Genomic DNA, 19655 nt, shown 5'->3' with positions numbered 1-19655 from the left:
TGTTTCAAGTTGCAGCTTAATATTTGCTACACTCCGAGTTATTGCATTCAAAGCATCAGAAGATGGCAAGTTGTTCATAAAATTTTCAAGTGTCTCAATTTTTTCTTTAACCTCGGCTATGACATTGTTCAAGGGGTCCAGATTAGGTATTTGGAGTGATTGAATCTGTTCTTTTAGAGTGGAAATGACTAGATCAAAATCTTCTTGTGATTTTATGCTTTTGACAATTGTTTGGAGCTGTGTCTGGACATTATTTATCTGCTCTTCCAATTGCTGTTTCAATTGCTCAGAGTTGGTGGCCTGGGTCTTAAATTTGGCTTGAAGAGCTGCTACAGCTTCTTCTAAACTTTGAAAATTATCCAATGTTGCCAGGTCAGTATATTTCTGAAGCAGCACTTTCAGTTCAGAATCAATTTTAAGAAGAGGGTCCATGCATTGTGATTGTAAATTTGTAATTTCTAATTGAAGACTGGCATTGAGTGTGGTCTGTAAAGCTTGTAAATCACTTCTTAATTTCTTGACTCTGACATCAAGCATCAGAATCTCATCACTGTGATCTTCATGCCTTGTATGGCCAAATATATCATTAGGCATTTTTGTTTTAGTGGTTATTTATTATAGAATATCTGATTCTTAATTCTATAAAAAAGGGTATAAGCTTGTCATAAGATCCAGGGACCTCAATATATAAGCAGTCACCAGCAGAAACAGTATATACAGTGCCAGAAACCATGTTTGAGTGCTTGATTCTATAAATATTTCTCCCTACTGAAATTTTAACATCACCCTCAGGGGTTGTAATAAATTGTAATTGACCACCTACAGGTAATTGGTAATGATTTAAATTATTGTTAAATATGTACAATGTTTTGCCTGTTTCATCATCATTATCTGTAAATATGCTGTTCAGATGAATAATTAACAAGCCACTCAGTTTAGACAGCATATCAGAAGAGGATTGTGGTGTTGGCAGCTCCATAATAGCCTGTGTTTTGAACCCAAATAAGTTCATAGGCATGTTTATTTATTTCAAATCATGCTCTGTAATTGGGCATTGTTTCCCATTTTTCAAATCACAATGCCCCCATGGTAGAGTATGTATGCCACATGATAAAATGCATCTCTTATCATCATGTGGGTCCAGAGCCACTTTTCTTACAATATTTGAAGTCAGCAAGTGATCCACACTCTGGATTCTGGATTCTGATGTTTTGATTGAATTCTGGGATTTGATGCAATTTTCATAATCTTCAAATTGGAGATCTTTTTCAACAGTTACTTTGCCAATGCCCTTGGCCTTTTTGGCAACAGCGCCACTACATGTTTCAAAAGTGTACATCTTGGCACTTAACCCAGCAAATTTCACAATAACATCACCACATGTCTCATCTTTTAACTTCCCAGGCACCTTTTTGTTGTGGGGTTGAATTATTGTATGTTCACTGGTATCAAAATATTTAAACAATTCAGGCTGTGACATATCTTGATAAACATCTTCTGTTTGAATATCAAGAATAAAACTATCCGTATCCATGTACATCAGTTTTACACGATCACCATAAAAAGGTTTCAACACATCATAATACAATGTTAACATATGTAATTTGGACGATTCCAATATTGCAGCCCCTTCATAAATAGGTTTATCAAACTTGATCTTTGTTTTCTTCATGTTGAAAAGTGCCATGTGTTCATCATAAATTCTTCTGTAATTGAAATTAGGCTTTGCAACCAATTTTTTGCTCAGACTGGGGTCAGTAATTATTTTAACATCGGTATGTTTTCTGACATTTTCAATAGTTTTGCCATACACTGAATTCACCATCAATTTAAACAAGCCCTTATCAAATTGGCTCTTTGCAGATGTTCGAAGCTCCGTGTTTGTATCAATGTATGGTTTCAACCATCTTGAGTGCCTGAACCTCAAAACTTTTCCAACTTTGGTCACTTGAACACCATGTTTCATCAGGAACTGAAGATTTTTGTAATATATGACATAGCCCTGTTTCGGCTCCAGAGTCATCATGAGCTTCTTCTGTTTAGAGCCAGGCGAGCACTGAACCTCGGAAATTGGGGGCAGATCAGAAAATTTATTGTGTAAATGATCTGGAATTATCAGATCAACCTCTAAGAATAGGCCATATTCACTGTCATCAAAGTCCTGAAGATCTTCAATCTTGAAATCTTCAACCCATTCAAGCCCTGCATATGGCAGTTTTTGCATCATGGCATGACCATAGAGGCTGTTTGCATCTACATACAGTATATAATTTGATGGCCGTGCTGGATCATAATCAGACAGCATGATATGCTTGTTATTTGCTCTGGCATATCTCTGAGAACATTGCACCATCCCTCCTCTTATACATTTCTCCATAAACAGATACATATCTTGATCGTGGATCAGATCCAATTGCATTTTAGTGTTCAAAAACGTTGCGGCCCATGCTAGGCCCGGGGCACTGTAAAAATATACTGGGTCCAGTCTATAATTTTGCATGGAAGATTTTCTGAATGCCTGAAATATATCAGCTGAGAGGGTCACATCAAGTTTTAAATATGCCATGTGATAATCACCAAATGTCTTGCATTTTAAATTGTTCCACATCAAGTGGGCATGGTGATAATCTTCATCACTGATTCCAGATCCTCTGATTCTGCTGTAAAACTCTTCTTGTGGTGGCAGGGAACACTCATCAAATTTAGAAAAATCTGTAACATAGTCATATGGATATACACCCTTCCGCCTAATTAATTTCAGGTCCAGATTTGGAAACGAGGCACGTGTGATTTTGAATTGATCATCAGATAATTGATTTGCCAGTGTAGCCAGGCTAGCAGGTAAAAATCTGTAAGAATCAAGAAATCTTATGTGAATAGGAACACCATCAACTTTAATTATCTTGCTAATAGATATATATTTCTCATCATTTTCAGCTAAAATATTTAAATTCTGCTTGTCAAACCCCTCGTATCTGATCATATGATGGAAATCATAATTGGATGCTCCGTGGCAAAATATGGGGATAAATCTTGGTCTCTTGATCTGAATATTACAGCTTTTACACAGGGCCATTAAGAATTTACCATCTGTATGAGAATGGTGATGAACCTTGATATTTGTATCTGAAAATTCACAATCACATACCGGGCATTTTTTTGCATTGTTGAAATCTTCAATCTGTTTCTCTGTTAAAGGCAACATAGGCTTTGATTTTAATAAGATGTTAGATGCTATGTCACGGCACTCATTTTCTATTCTATGTGCAAATATTTTGATGGCATTTGGTCCCATGTATAAGTATGGCTCACTAGCTACGCCATCCCGTATAACTGTATAACAAAAGCTGGAAGGTTCATGTAGCTGGTATGGTGTACTTGAAGATTCCTCAGGATCTGGATTGCAGGATGCAAAAGGTTTGAGGTTTGATTCAAAATCACAGACAATATATACTGGGTGTTCCAAGAAGGCTTCAAACTTTTTAAATTTGCAATTTTCACTTGGATTGGGCATCACCATATGAACAGGTTTATGGTTGCCACAGTATTTCAGATGCTCAATTAACTTGTTTTTTGCAATTTCAGCATTCTCTTCCCGAACCCCCTTCACCATTTTTCTACCATCAAATTCAGTTAAACATCTTCTGCACAACTTGAATATTTTTTTATATTTGTCTAGTTGTGTTCTCACTAAAGCTTCAAGATTATGTATCAGAGTATAATGGTGTGTATCATCCCCTTCAATTAAGAGCAAATCAATCGGAATAGCAGATTCATCATCAAGTGTACTGATTCTGAGAGGTGCTATCGGGCAATTGCCAGTGGAACAAATAAATACATTAATAGATAATTGTTTGCCATTGATATGCCTGGCTCTTTTTTCAAATTTATCAATATTCTGTACAGACATTGGATATTCCAAACCCTCCATTGCATCGTCAAAAAGATGTTCATGTTGTTTATAATAAGTTATTCTCTCAGGATTCCTTGAAACTGGATACAGAGCAGCTAAAATACACCACAAAAAGCATTTCTGGTCATTATTTTTTATATTAACCACGGCTCTTTTGTTTTTGATATTGGCAGGTAATGGCAGATATGTAGATCCTCGCAATGGGCTGAATTCAGAAATATTAACATATAACTTGTGTGGAGAGCCGCATAGGGTCCATCCAGACTCTTTTGCCGCAAATTCAGAGTGTTTAGTGTTCAGTTGATCTATCAACCTGCTTATTATTTTGTCCGAATTTGCATTTGAATATACAGGTACAGTTTCTGTTAAGTGGGGCTGTGTAAATTTTGTGCCATTTGGCTTCTTATATTGTACAAACAATTTGAGGGACAGCTTATAAGAGCCATTTTGTGCATTTAGAATTGCCTGGAGATCAGAATTTTTACTGTTCAAAAAATTCTTAATGCCACATCTTGGCTCTGATACAAACCGGTGATCTCTTAATTGGCCGTTAAAACTGCTACGGATAGGTGCATAGCGTGGCTGTTTTGCAGGTCCAGCATTAACAGGTGCTTCATGCTTTCTTTTCAGACCAGATGTAGATGGTTGTATTGATGATTGTGCAGAGCAAGTATCTTTATGTGTATATGTGAAGTATTGCATGCTGTATTTTCTATTGCATTTGGGGCAAATTATTGTGGGAGTTCTGTATTTGTCCGGGTTACAAATTTTTTGGTGCTTGGCCCAATTGGGGCTGGATATATTTTTATTGCATTGATTACAATATTTTTGATTCGGCATTTTTGCTGTTGTTTATTATATACAAATTCCTGGGATTCAATTCAAAACTTTATACTGGATAAAAATATCAGTTGGGTTCAACACTGTGCTGTGTGTGTGTGTGTATGTGTGTATGTGTGTATACACTTAATATTTTTGGCTTTGGTATTTATATACAATTTCTTGGGATTCAATTCAAAACTTTATACTGGATAAAAATATCAATTGGGTTCAACACTGTGCTGTGTGTATGTGTGTATGTGTGTTGATATTTTTGGCTTTGGTATTTATATACAATTTCTTGGGTTTTAAATCTAATCTCTATGCATATCTTATGACAGGTTGTAAAGCCAATAGCCCACAAGTGGAAAAAAAGAATAAATATTCATTCACACAGAACAAATATAAGCTTGACTCTAAATATGAGTGGATTACAACAAATATCAGATTTTATATTGTTCAATATGAATATTTAAACCAGTAAGTATGAGAAGTACTGTAAAAACACATCTGTTCTCCTCAGCCACGCTCACAATACTGGCTGATGCAATACTCGGGAATTTCTGTAAGTATTGGCGCTGGGGAGAAACGTGCAAAGCAAAAATCAATACTACCGTCTCGGGAATTGTACACACTGACACAGAGAGGGGAAACATGCAATCACGGGGCAATTCTAGAGGGCTCTGCATATTGCATTGTTTTAATATTAAATAAACAAATTGAATGGTATCCAATTAAACTTAAACCAGAAGTAAATATGTGTATGTATGTATGGATACAAGTTTATAGACAAAAATCTGCTTGAGGGGGGTTGATACTTTCCGAAGAGCATTTTTACAAAACTCTTGGGTTAGGCAGGTGCTACACTTGAACAAAAAGCTCATATGGCCATGTTGAGCAAGTTTTAAGTATAAACAAATCAATCTGAGAGAGCTCTTCCTTTCTGAAGGGGCATTTTTACAAAAATCTTGGATTAGACAAGATTCCACACTTGAGCAAAAAGCTCATATGGGCATGTTGAGCCTGTTTTAAGTATAGCAAAGCTGCTTGAGAGGTGCTCTTCCTTTCGTGAGTTTATCCCACCACAAATACAACTACTGACCCTGTTACTCTAAACTTTTTTACGACGTTTAATATAGTGGTCCTATATGGAACGGGAACACCAGGAAATTTCGTTGCAAAACGTCGTCGCACTTCTCCACAATTCCTCTTTCCGAAGTAACACTCGACAAGATAAATCCTTTGTTGTAATGTAAACTTTTGTGGTGCCATATTAAGCCACAATTTTCAAGACACGGACACGACACAACACAACTTCCGAGGGAGGATTATACTGGCGTCAGTCTGGAACGTCAACAGAAAGGGAAAGAGAGCGAAGGCAGGGAGAGCGAAAAAAAAAAAACAGGCTGTAGCGTGCGACTGTCGCGGACCCCGTTCACCGGGAAAGACAATTTTCTGACGCCGGGGCCCTTACCGCCGAGTCTCGTAGCGAATGTCAGGGAATGCTCTGTAGAATGCTGATGAACATATACCCATAATCAGCATGAGAGGTATATAGAAGGCATTTAAAAATATATGAAACGCATATTTTAAATTCTGCTTTGAAACATATAGGCTACAATACGCATGTTATTGCTTTTGTTCTTCTGTATAGTGCTAATAACCAGATCTCGGATTTTTAGGTTTCAAAAATAGGCTCTAAAAATCCTAAAATAGGCCCTAAAAATCTTGTTAGGCTCGAAAAATCCTGAAGTAGGTTCAAAAAACTTAAAATAGTACAAAATTTCTGAAAAATTCTGATTAGGTATAGTCACCGGCACCTATATCCTGAAATACGCACTATCTTGCATAACGTTATGTGTGTTGCCTAACCCTACGGCGATGGCAGAACTTACCATTGGATATTTCCTATTAAAATCCACTCTTCGCCGTTTAGTTAGGCAACAATCGTTTTTCATGTTATTCACGGTCAAACTCCGCAATTTTGTCTGTGAGGATCATCTTATATGCAGAAAAAAATCTTTCAACAAAAGCATACTCAGTGGTGCAAACTTCAATGCTGAAATGTTAGTTTGCAAGGCGTGAATTCCGCAAAGCACCAAAGTGATCAAGAGCACACAGATGAGACCACTTTCGATTGTACAGGTAACAGTGGCACCAGACATTTTGCTTTGAAAAATCACCAAGGACTTGGAGGAAGGGAAATCGACAGAGAGAACTTTTTGAAACACGTTCGTCTTTGAATTTTTTCGTGGCCAAACAAAGCAAATGACTCTGTGTGACATAAAAATCCTGTAAAACCTTTAAAAATATATAAAAACCTAAATAAAGGCTTGAATTAGGCTCATAAACCTAAAATAGGTTCTAACAAGCAAAGTAGGTTTTTTAGGCACTATAAAACTTCATCAGTCGTTGCGTTTTTTTTAGCGAAACGTTGACATAACTTATTATTTCTTACATACCTGTAAAGGAAAAAAAAATAGGTTAAAAACCTACAATCCGAGGTCTACTAATAACTTTAACAATATTGCTAATTACATTAAAAATGAAAATCGTGGGAAAATATTTGAACATAAAAAGCGTTAAGATGAACACAACAATTCTCTTTCTTCGTTCTCTCCGTGCTAAAAAAAATTAAAATACGACAAACCTCAATTGTCGAACCTTCATGGTACATCATGTATTCATATACTCAACAGAAGTATTACACATTAATAATGTCGATTATTAATAATAATTTGGAGTAATGGACTATAACTATAAACGTAACGAAAATATAAGCCACACGCATTGTAGCAGAATGCTAGCTAATGTAGATAATGAATACGGTTAACGCCCATGATTGTCTGACGTCACAACAAGCAGCCCAACCTTAACTCACCTTCCAACTGGATGTCTGTGGTGATGAGATCCGAGCCTATGTACTTGGCGATGAGCTCCTCGTGTATCTGGAGGCTGGACTGGAAGTCTTGGATGAACAGCGACAGAAGATGCTTCTGGGTTGACGACAGGGGCCTTTTGTTCACCTTTTCACACTGGGGGTAAAATGGGATAAATTCAGCGCATTGACAATTTACCTTTTGTAACAATATGTTTAGAGAGAGGGAGAATTTGTTTTTATGTGTTCGGGTAAATTTTCACTTCCTCATTTGTGTATGATTGGATTCGTAACTACGAAGGGGATTTGAAAATAAAATCCTGAGGAAATTACTCGTATTTGGACCTGAAAGGGATGAGGAGACAGGTGAGTGGAGAAGGTTACATAACTTAGAGCTACATAATTTGAATTCATGTCCAGATATTATTAGAATGATTAAATCAAGAAGACTTAGGTGGGCAGCCCATGTGGCATGAATGGGAGAGTTTACAGGATTCATGTTCGGAAACCTGATGGTAAGAGACCTGTACGAAGGCCAAGACGAAGATTGAGGGATAAGAAGTGTTATCGGGTTACTAGCCATGTTAAATCGACGATTTAAGGACACGAGGAACAGTTTCCACGTCCATCCAGACGCGAGGAACCTAAACTGCTCCCGCTGTGAGCTGGAGAAAGAGAAGTCTGTCTGCTGGATGGTTGTAGGAGGGAGGAGAAAACTTAGCATTACGCTTATGGGAGTATTATTTTACTAGTTCGCTTGGGAATATCACACTTCCGAGGGCGTAGAAAAACACATCAACGTAAAGAGGACAGGTTGAAGATTTAGCTTGCGTTAGAGAAAGTCGAAACTTACATTTGATTAGCCATAACTTGAAGTTGTTTGCCTATAAGGAATACATGGGAGTCTATAAATAATTATTCATCAGGGAGAGAAATTCATACTCTCTTGTGCTATGTTTTATTTTTTCAGTTGCAGTGCCCATTCCGACGATACTGAAATAAATGCATCCCTGGTGCTAAACTGTCACTCTTCGCCTTAATCTTGTTCGAATCACGACGACAGGAAAGCTACAATCCCTGCTTTCTTTTTTGCACAGAATCATTACTTTCCACTACGGTAATCAGGTTCCGAAAAATTCCCTCCTACAAACAAAAAAAATCCCTCCTCTTCAGACAAAATTCCCTTGATTTGCTCACTATAATTTCTACTATTATTTATTAAGATGAGAGTAATTAAAATACTGACTAGTAGCCACAATTCAGCTCTAATACACTTCCCAATGCAAATTATTTTCACTAGAATATAAAAAATAATCTGTAAAAGACACTTCATGGAAGCATACGCATCTACCACGAATGTAGAAACAAATGTAATAATAAATATAAATTAAAACAAATAGCCTGTGTGCTATTCATGCATTTCGCCAACCTCTGAGAAAATTTCCCATTTTTCCCTTTACATCAGAATTGGTTCTAAATTTCCCTACGCTGAGGGAAATTTCGAACCAATTACCAAAAAGTACTTGCCTGTGCTTCTGCTATGACAACCATTTCTTGGTTTTTCTTCTTCTTCAATGCTCGAACAATTTCCTCCTCGTCCGTCACCACTTCTTCCTCCATCTGGTAGAAAGGAAAAGAGTAATTGTTTGTCATTACTCCCATCGAGAAAAGTAAAGCCATGTATAATTTGAATATTAATCAAAATCTTTGTTTTTGCCAACATCGAGTTTCACACTTGTATCACTTAGTTAATTTGTATTTTTCATAAAAGTTGTAAAGGTACTTTGAGGTCACACTGTATGCTATGCAAAACTTGGCGTTATGTTCGCTTTAACAGCTCTGGATTTTCAATCCAAGGTGAAAGCATACAGGGTGATCCATCAAGGATGGTCGATGGTCATTTGTTGAAAAGCCACGAATATAGGTCGATGGATAGATTTATAGATTAATGGATACGTCAGCACGTTGGCTATTTGCACTCGTCGTATAATACAAGCACCTTAACAGGAAAAATTGAGGCCGGGGGTACTTAACAATAAAACTAACTCACTTGTTTTCTAAAACCAATACTACCACTATACTCTCGTCCGCCGACTAAAATCTCCATTCTTTTGATATCGACCTGTAGAGGAACACTCAGTACAAGTCATGACAAACACAGAGGATTAAGTTAGATTTGATTTCATTTTTGTTATTTAGCGTCGCTTTTCTTTCACGTTTAGCTAATCGCGACGATGAGGATGAGTGATAAAGGGTTGAAATTTATGAACACTCGCAAAGAACACCCATGACCAAGCCGGGATTCGAACCAGGACCCCTGCCGTCGTAGCAAATCTGTGCTAACCACTGCTCCACTGACGTCAGCTGTTAAAGTTAGACTAAGTTCTAAACTGTTTAGACTTAGTAAACAGTTTAACTTCTTTGTCATCTTCCTATTGGCAAACAGTGCTCAAACTAAGTATAATTGGATAGGCGATACAAGACATGAAAATTCATACTACGGAAGAAATAGTACAGTATATAAACATTTCAATATTCACAAGGTAAACAGTTTAGTGCCGCGTGTAGTATCAGAGAATTTCATTCCCAACGTATAATATTGCTAAAAAATGTAATTAAATGACAGCTACCAATTTTGTGCTTCTAGAATTTATCTAGAGTGACACCTACGCCATTGGTCTTACCTTCAACCCTAGAACTTCAGAGAAACCTAGTTGTCCGTCTTCTAGTTTGGAGAAGATTTTCAGAAAACCTAGAACAAAGGAAAAGGTAATGAAAAAAGATATAAACGAGACAGGACAACACAAGTTGTATACACACAAAAATACATGTAGACGCAAAATGTTTACTACTAAAGATTTTCATTTTATTAAAGCCCGCATCACACGGAACTGGATTTCCAGTAGGAATGCCCTAGTTGGCGCTGGACTGGCTACCAATTTGCTAGTTTTCGCCTCACACGATACTTATCAGCGTACTTGTCAATAGACTTTTGTTCCCATACGAGGAAGTTGTAATGGCGGCCGCGTGAGATGTAAGCAATGTATCACTTCACATTTTTAAAGGCCGATAACTATTCAACCGAGAGGAATAACGTTTCGTATAAAACGTTATTAGGTACAAAACAATGGCGCTGCTTAAATACATACTTTACAACGTTTACTGTACACGCATCGAAGAATATTTTAGTTGTTTCAAATGTAAACACCGTGCACTCAGCATAGATGGTGTAACTCAACGCGACTTTCATGCTGTATACGTTATACATTGCTGGAGTAACACTCGGAAACCACAGACAAAAACGCTCCTTTGTACACTCACAGGCTATTTTCACATGGCGAAACTTTGCTCTGATTGGCTGTTCCACAGAATCCAGTCGAGGAAAGCAAGTAGCAATTAGAACATGTCCTATTCCTCCCAAACAGTCAACCAGTCAGCCAGGCGGCCATCATTGCTACCTAGAAAGTTAGTTCAGCGCCAACTAGGGCATTCCTACTAGAAATCCAGTTCCGTATGATAGGGGCTTAACTCTAGCCAGAGGTGTCTCCTAAGCTTATATTAAAGTACATTTCTTGGATCTGAAGTGACACATGCGTCAATTGTGGGAAAATAATTATTACTTTATTTCACTTCAGATCCAAGAAATGTAATATAAGCTTAAGCCCCTATCACACGGAACTGGATTTCTAGTTGGAATGCTCTAGTTGACGCTGGACTGGCTACCCATTTGCTAGTTTTCGCCTCACACGGTACTTGTTACACCGTACTTGTCGATAGTCTTTCGTTCCCATAATGGCGGCCACGCGAGAGGTAAACAACGTATCACTTCACACTTTTAAAATACGATAACTATCCAACCGAGAAAAATATCGCATCGCATTAAATGGTTTTAGGTAGAGAAGAATGGCGCTGATAAAATACATACTTTACAACGTTTACTATACACGTATGGAAGAATATTTTAGCTTTTTCAATTGTACACATGCCTTTCGTGTTGTATGCACTCGGAAGCCACAGACAAAAAAAGGCTACTTTACAAACTCACAGATTATCTTCACATGGCCAAACTTTGCTCTGATTGGCTGTTCCACAGAATCTAGTCGAAAAAGTTAGTAGCAATTAGAACATGTCCTATTCCTCAAAACCAGTCAAGCAGTCAGCCAGGCGGCCATGATTACTACCCAGAAAGTCAGTTCATCGCCAACTAGGGCATTCCAACTAGAAATCCAGTTCCGTGTGATAGGGGCTTTAGTCGAGCGCTCTTGTATAAAATAAATTCTTCTCCTATATGAAGAAATTAGAATGTAGAAATGCTCATTAATGTCGTCGCAGAGCAAGCTGTCCTTTTTCCCACAATTGACGCATGCGTTCAGGAGACATCTCTGACTGTAGCTGTCGCGGTAGCTCAGTCGTCGTGGACCGCCGTGACGGAGTGGTTAGCACAGCGCACTGCAACGCCAGGGGTCCCGGGTTCAAATCCCGGTAAGACGTGGATGTTTGTGTTTGTCCTAATGAGAAAAACTGAGAATTGAGAAGAAAAAAACGAGATAAGTGAAAAACGGGGGATACTACCGCTTAGGGAGTATTCTTTTTCCCGAGGGGGGGAAAAAGTAGTTTGGGCATCTGACTACCATGCGAGATCCCCGGCGGGGGAGAACCGGGATTTTTTCCCACCTGTTCAAGCGGCACCGGCACCCACCCAGCGTCGTATAAAGTGGGTAACTGGAGGAAACTCTGGGGGTGTAAAGGCGGCCAGGGGCGTGGTGCTGATCACATCACCCCCCCCCCTTTTGGCCGTGATCAAGTAAGTGTGGGCCCTAACTCCACACACCCTATCCTATACGCCCTCATGGCGTGGTGCAAAGCACGGGGGAACACATTACTTTTTTTTTAACTGTAGCTGCGAAAAAATAATTTCGCTGGAAAGAAGACAATCTGCACAAAAGAAGCACGATAAAAAATATTCAGTGGATAAATGCTTACAATGGTTTTCTTTGAAAGGAAAAATGTCAGTATATGTAAGCTTTAATACTAAACCAGGACGTCAGTTCCATTGAATTACGATTCCCCCGTTTATGTTTTATGTGAAAACTTTATTGTTTCAAAATAATTTAATTACAATAGTTTTACGATGATAGTGGGATATGATTTTTGACCAAATTTCTTCTTATTTTCAGAACATGTTTGGTTTACATAGTAATTTGTATCATTTTTCTATTGTTAGTTTGGTGGTGCAAGAGTAAGGGGGGGGGGGCGAGAGGATAATCCAAAAAAAAAAAAAGATTGCACTTCTAACAACTGAATCATGACGAACATTTTTCGTAAGACTGCACTTCATTCTAGTGTTGGACCAACAGTGTTTCATACGCTATTCAATATGTGTAAATCTACTATGTGCATTTAATTCGCAAGTGTATGTACAGTGAAACTTCTAGCTTATCAAGAGCTGGGAATTTTTAGACTGGGCTTACTTTACATGGAATAAATAAGAGTACCATTTCCGTATCAGCGGTAGTCCAAAAATGTACTAAATTTTCAGATTTTCGGGGAGCTGCCCATCTTAGCTGCCTCTGCTTTGTACACGTCAATGCATTTGTAAAACAGCACGATAGAATGTAGTTTTTCTTTCCCCGAAACTTTTATCGAGGTTTTTGCCGCCCCTTCTCACTTATAGGACACTTGTCAAACACATTTGTTGTTTAAGCCTAGCCCTTCGACTTGTGACGTCACTAAAATTGCAGTGTATTAATGCCAAAACATACCTAACCTAAAAACGTAATCATTTATCATGACTTCAGAAGACGTAGGGCGGAGCTTGGCCAAGAAGGATGGTTACACCACCCTAATCAGAGGGTGTGCCACGCCACCACCTACCGTCCAGCTTGCAGGCGCTTACGATCCGCTGGTTGACGATGGCTTCAACGAAGAGTAGGTAGTGACGCATGATCTTGGGCGTGGCCTTCCTCGCCAGCATATAAAGGAGACTGCCCTCGTATTTGGTGATCTTGCTCGCCCAAATCCTCGCCTGCCAAGAAAATAATTCATAACAATCAAACAGTACTTACTTATAACTACTCAACGTAGAGCCTTCCCGATGACGTAGCGTCGTCGGCTTGTAATCAAAGGGTCCCAGGTTCGATTTCCGGTGGAGGCACATAGTAGTTCGGATCTCAGTTTAAACTGTAGGTCCAGTCCTGTGCAGAAAGTGAACTTAAAACAACAAGTCAATCAATTACTCAACGTTTCCATACAATTCACCTAAATGTCTTTTTCAAGAGCCACAAACAGAACGGAATGTGGTCACACACAGGTCACGTTTTCGTTCTTGTACAGTTAACGGCAAAGATAATAGTAGGCAAATTGTCCACCGCTAATTTCATTACTTTTTTATTCTACATCCTGTGTTGTTTTAAGGAATGAAACTATGTTGGTTCGAAGCAGGCATTGCTCTCTGCTTATTGACGTCATTATTTCAATTCATTGTCATCACATTGTGTAATACACACCAGTGGCGGCTGGCCAAGTGCAACAAGTGCAGATGTTTTCACCTAATTTTCAAATTAATATTGACATTTTTCATTAGCTTGTTAAATTTAACTATTTCCCAGCAGAACGCACACGATAATACTCAAATAACACGCCGCTCGGCGCTACGCACGTATTGAGTTCGTCCCAACCCAAGAGCAAACACCGCTAGGTTGCGGAAAACTTAGCCGGTTGTCATGGCAACGGTGACGTCACCTAGCGTTGGCCTTGAACGGGTGTCGCCTTCTAGATGAAGCAGTTCTCTCGTCGGAGAAAACATCGCATCCAGTGCTTGTGGCAAAATCTTCGCGTTCTCGCGAGATCATGTTCCGCGTGTGTGTTTCGCGTTTCCTATCGTGTGTTGTGTTCATGTGTTGAGCTGTGGTTTCTACAATGAACCCAGTAAATGACAGTGTGTAATTTGTTGCAGACACCATTTTCCAGATGGACGGATGAAGACAAAAAAGACGTTTTAAATTGGGGGGGGGGGGGGCACTGGCACTTACTATTTGTTTTCATTGCCTATAAATATACTTCTTCACCTGTTATTTTAGACACGAGCCGACACACCGAACGGCGAAAGAAACTGTAGTCGAATTGTCCACCACCATTTTCATTCGGTCTGTATTACACAATGACGTCAAAAAGCAGAGAACAATGCCTGCTTCGAACCAACATAGTTTCATTCCTTAAAACAACACAGGATGTAGAATAAAAAAATAGTGAAAATAGCGGTGGACAATTTGCCTACCATTATCTTTACTTGGTGGGTCATGTCCCACTCTGTACAATGTAATAGGCAAATTGAATATCCTCTTGGTCTTGTCTCTGATCTGATGAGTACTGTTTTATTATTTTCACAATATTTCCTATCAACACATTACACTGTTAATTACCTACAATTTTTAATTAATCTTCGTGGCGGAGTGGTAGCACAGACGCCGTGGGTCCCGGTTTCGAATGTCGACCTGGGCATGAGTGTTCCTTGTGAGTGTCTCATCATGTTATCATCGTCGCGATTAACCAAAAGTTAGGAAATGTGATGCTACATGCTTCCAATTCAATTTTCTTTGGCAGGGATGACAATAACTTATTTTGCCGGGGATAAAATATCTGGGGGGGATTAGAAACTAAAGTTACCTCAATGCCCGTACCTCGACGATGGCGGCCTTCATGCGCCCTTTGAAGTCCTCATCAGCCAGAGCCTTCACAGACTCCTCGGTGCTGTAGCCCAGCTTCAAGAGGAACTCCAGCGGTGTGTCCCTCTCGCTGAAGATGATGTGGGGCTCCTTGTCCCTGTTCATCTTGGGGATCCTGAAGCACACGTCGGCCGACAGGGACAGGTTGTCGGCTCGCAGGCCGCGCGTGAACACGTACCTGCCATGTTTAAAACAACTTGTTATAATTGTGTAAAACACGACTTTCTCTTTTTTACAAATATGTTAAAAATTTCAAACAGTGTTTTAAACATTTTTTTAAGATTTGATTAAAACGCATATTTTGATACTTGATAATTATAGTCTGTGGGGCACGCGCGATCCAGCCGCTCCCAACTGCAAGGCATTTGCAAATATTATATTAGGCCTAATATTTTTGCAGACTCAAATGTTTCATCTTTTATCACCGAGATAGCGCGTGCCTGCAGACGGCGTGTCATCGCGCGGATTTTTGTTTTTATTTTAATGATGGCGCCTGCTATACACACTTGCCCTCTGTCAGCCTAAAACTTACAGAAATTTCTCGGCAGCAAATGAAAATTCAGTATCTCTGGGCATGCTTACCACGCCAGCAAGTATACTAATGGAGAAGAAAGTTCGACAATGGTCTCGGTTCGCAGGCAGATGGGTGGAAAGGCATTCGCAGTGACTCGTAAGTGACTGCGGGCCTCCCCGATGGCACAGTGGTAGCGTCATCGCCTTGTAATCAAGGGGTCCCGGGTTCGATACCCGGTGGAGGCACAAGTGGTTCGGATCCCACTTTAAAATGTAGGTCCAGTCCCGATTAGCCTTACTGTGCATAAAGTGGACTTAAAACAACAAATCAATCCAATCAATCCAATCCAATCGTAAGAGACTGCATATGGACCCCAAAGACTTGTTCTTCTTAAAGTATCCAGGCACTAACTCAGACTTGAATATATATGTACAGGGTGTACCAAAAGTCCCATTACCTCCCCCCTTTGAATTGTAGACAAACCAGCAAAATGTTATTTTAACAGCATGCGTATGATGAGAGGAGGGTATACCATTAAATCAGACCAATGACCACCATTTACTTAGAGGATCTGTGTGCACACCGCCATTTTCATGGCACAGTATTATTCGCCTCCAGGTGCGATGTGAAATCCTCCGTACCATGGCTGGCGTGAGGGAAGCAAACGCACTGCGAACAGCTTCTTGAAGTTCCTCAGTTATCTGTTAACGATTATGGGCGACTTTCTGTTTGATGTGTCCCCATAGCGCATTATCACAAGATGTCAGATTTGGACTTTGGGGTAGCCATTTTAGAGGTGCTGGTAAATTTGGCGATCCTCGTCCAATCCATTTGTCTCTGAACACATCATTGAGGTATTCTCTTAAAATGGCCACCTGAAATCAAGATCTGACATCTTATGTTACGGAGGATTTCACAACGCATCTGGAGGCGAAAAATACTGTGCCATGAAAATGGCGGTGTGCACACAGATCCTCTGGAGTAAATGGTGGTTCATTGGTCTGATTGGTATACCATCCTCTCATCATACTCATGCTGTTAAAATAACATTTTGCAGGTTTGTCTACAATTCAATGGGGGGGGGGGGGTAATGGGACTTTTGGTACACCCTGTAGGTCAGAAATAGGTCTGTGCTAGAATGCAGCAAACTTGTGCAACCCTACATACAGAAATGTACTAGATAAGAAGCAAAAGCAAATGAAAGTTTTTCATTTGAGTCTGTCTTGTAATTTCTACAATGCCAGCAATCCTACAAGCTTTTTGTTTTTTAAACACACACACAAATGTTGCCAACTGTGGTACCTGAACTCCTCCAGGCCGACATCGACCTCCTCCACGGCCACAGCGGACACTGTAGGTACCGGGAAGGGCGTGACCTCTTTGGGCGTCGTCGACCCTCGCTTCTCCTCCCTCTTCAAAACCTGCGGCAGGGAGATGCCCTCGATGACCTCCTTCCGACCGCACCTGAACATCCTTCGTAGCCGACCGAAGAAGGTCTTGTCATCGCGGCGAAGAAGTTCCTTCTCGGTTTGCGTCCCCACGGTGTTCACGGTCCTCAAGTCGCCGCGCCTCCTTCTGGGAAGATGAAGCCGTGCAGCCGGCCCCAGCTGGCAGTCGCAGCACGTGCAGTTATCTTTGCCCGTGTGTTCTGTCGAAGCTTCGCCTTTCGGGATTGTAATCTCCGTCTGTCCAGCGAACGCTATCCGTCGTCCTGGCCTATCTGTCTGTCCCGTAAACGATGTCCTACGTGCGGCATACGCGGTCTGCACCCTCTCGGATCCAGGGATGTACTTTGTCGACTCCCACCGCTTGGCCAGCGTCGTCAATGAAGGATCCCGTTCAGGTTCATCTTCAACAGAATTCTCTGCATCTTGCTTCGTGTCAACATCTTCACCACTGCTCGGCTGCCGCTCTCCAATAACTACGAACCCTTCTGATCTCGCGCTGCCGACTAGACTTTCTCTCGAGACAGGATCACCAAACCTAACGTTCTGCTGCGACCTCTTGGCCTCCAAAGATGTTTTACTCAGCACTCTTGACACCGGAGACATTGTTCTTCAGAGACTTCCTCGTTTGTTCTGGATAAAAGTCGGCTGTGCGTTTCGTCTTTACAGAAATCCTGGAGTGTCTCGTGCCTGAAATGCATCATCACTGTATGAGCTAGACAAATATCATGGAATGGATCGGGCACGTTCATTGTAATGTAATCTACTGCAAGAAACTACTAGAATTCAAGCATACTTGGATCCGATTCACCAACAAATGCTCGAAATGAAGTAAATGTTCTAGCATGTACATTGTCATCGGGAGCCGGGAGGATAATGTGTTAACTGTCCTCCCAATAATCTGGAACATTTACTTACATAAGAATTGATGTTTTATACCAACGTTGTGTATTGGATGTGTACAGCTCAAAAGTATGATTCGCAGGGTTGCCAGTCGCCCTCTTTTCCTCGGACGTGCCCTACATTTTAGAGGACCACGGTGTCTAGTACAAATTTGTAAAAATGTACATGCCCAACATTTTTAATATCGTGTAATTTTCCATTAAGAAAATACCTCTTTCAGTATGCTACTTAACATTAACATTCCTATCTATAATTGGAAGTGCTGGGTAAATTTTAGCCATTATTGGACTTTCCATAGTCTACTACTATCAAATTATATCAATTATCACAGAAACTTCAGTAATTTATCCAGATTAGAATTTATGCAAAGTTAATATCAATTTATATCCAGTTGAAATTAGTGTTAGTACTTGAGATCCCCTTTCTGTAAAATTTCTATGAATAATATTTTTGTGAATGTTGTATTCAGCAGTTGGCACCCATTAAGGTAATAAATAATATTACTATGTTAACACAGAAAATACATTGTAGAATGCAGTAAAGGAAGTTTTTGAACCAGAATACAATAAAAAATAGGAGGAAAACCTTAATGGATGAACTTACCTGTTTAACGAAATGCATAAGAGAAAATGTCAAATCAAGTCAAAATCTTCGACAGTCTGGCTACCTATCATGCAATTTTTAATATACACCCATTGAATTTAATGACAAATGGATGGACTTAAATTGTCACAATTTTTAAGCGAATGTAGTTCCGATGACCTTGTTTAACATTTCTTCAAGAGTGTTAACTACTGATGCCTCTCCTTTAGTAATGTTGTTGGGAATTTAGAAGAGAAAGTTTAAAAATATATTAATATCACATTAATTACTTACTCTCATTTCCTTAATATGTATTAATTACTGTGTACGATTGTGTCCTACATTTTGACTTAAAGATCTACATTGTCGAACAGTAGTCTCTCCTACTTACTGCTTGTAGTGGGCTGGTAACCTTATGCCTTCCATAAAAGAGCAAAAATATACTTTTCCTTGAGTTCATGGCTAAGCTGTAGGTTAATTTACTATTTTTACGCATTGACTATCTATAATTCATGTTAGCAATTCTATTTTTGTAATTTCAGAAACACAATTCCTTAGGACCATACATAAAATTATATAAAACTCTTGAAGATTATAACTAACTTCGTTGTTGTTGCTTCCTGGTATAATGTACCACAGTACTTAATATTATTCTGATATCACCAAGGTGGTGGTTGTTGTTGGCTCACACCACGTATCCCTTGTGATTTCTAGCCATTGTTGCTAATTTTTTTTATCCTAGCTCTCCGTGTCTTCTTGTCCTCTTTCTTAAGGTACAGTGGGATCCATGAGTATTATCGTGCAAATTGTCCATGGCTATTTTTATTAATTTTTCTCTTACATCCTGTGGGTTTTTAAGGGATGAATTTTTATGTAT

At 39.5% G+C, this 19655-nt stretch overlaps 1 protein-coding gene across 1 annotated transcript in view; it reads right to left on the bottom strand.

Moving 5' to 3' along the window:
- The window catches only part of LOC145999834 (uncharacterized), a 29214-nt gene extending 9759 nt beyond the window's left edge, over nucleotides 1–19455 (bottom strand). The window contains exons 1-7 of the mRNA XM_083137096.1: nucleotides 19382–19455; nucleotides 17151–17983; nucleotides 15290–15512; nucleotides 13485–13635; nucleotides 10295–10362; nucleotides 9138–9230; nucleotides 7614–7767 (exon numbers count right to left, since the gene is read on the bottom strand). Coding sequence (XP_082993222.1) covers nucleotides 7614–7767; nucleotides 9138–9230; nucleotides 10295–10362; nucleotides 13485–13635; nucleotides 15290–15512; nucleotides 17151–17899 — 1438 coding nt within the window. The 5' untranslated portion in view covers nucleotides 17900–17983; nucleotides 19382–19455. The remainder of the gene's footprint in view (nucleotides 1–7613; nucleotides 7768–9137; nucleotides 9231–10294; nucleotides 10363–13484; nucleotides 13636–15289; nucleotides 15513–17150; nucleotides 17984–19381) is intronic.
- Between the last annotated feature and the right edge of the window lie 200 nt (nucleotides 19456–19655).

The sequence above is a fragment of the Lepisma saccharinum genome, chromosome 16 (genome assembly GCF_977018435.1).
Source record: "Lepisma saccharinum chromosome 16, izLepSacc3.1, whole genome shotgun sequence".
Classification (NCBI taxonomy): Eukaryota; Metazoa; Arthropoda; class Insecta; order Zygentoma; family Lepismatidae; genus Lepisma; species Lepisma saccharinum.
Note: the sequence above shows the minus strand (reverse complement) of the source record. Positions and strands in the feature narration are given on the sequence as shown.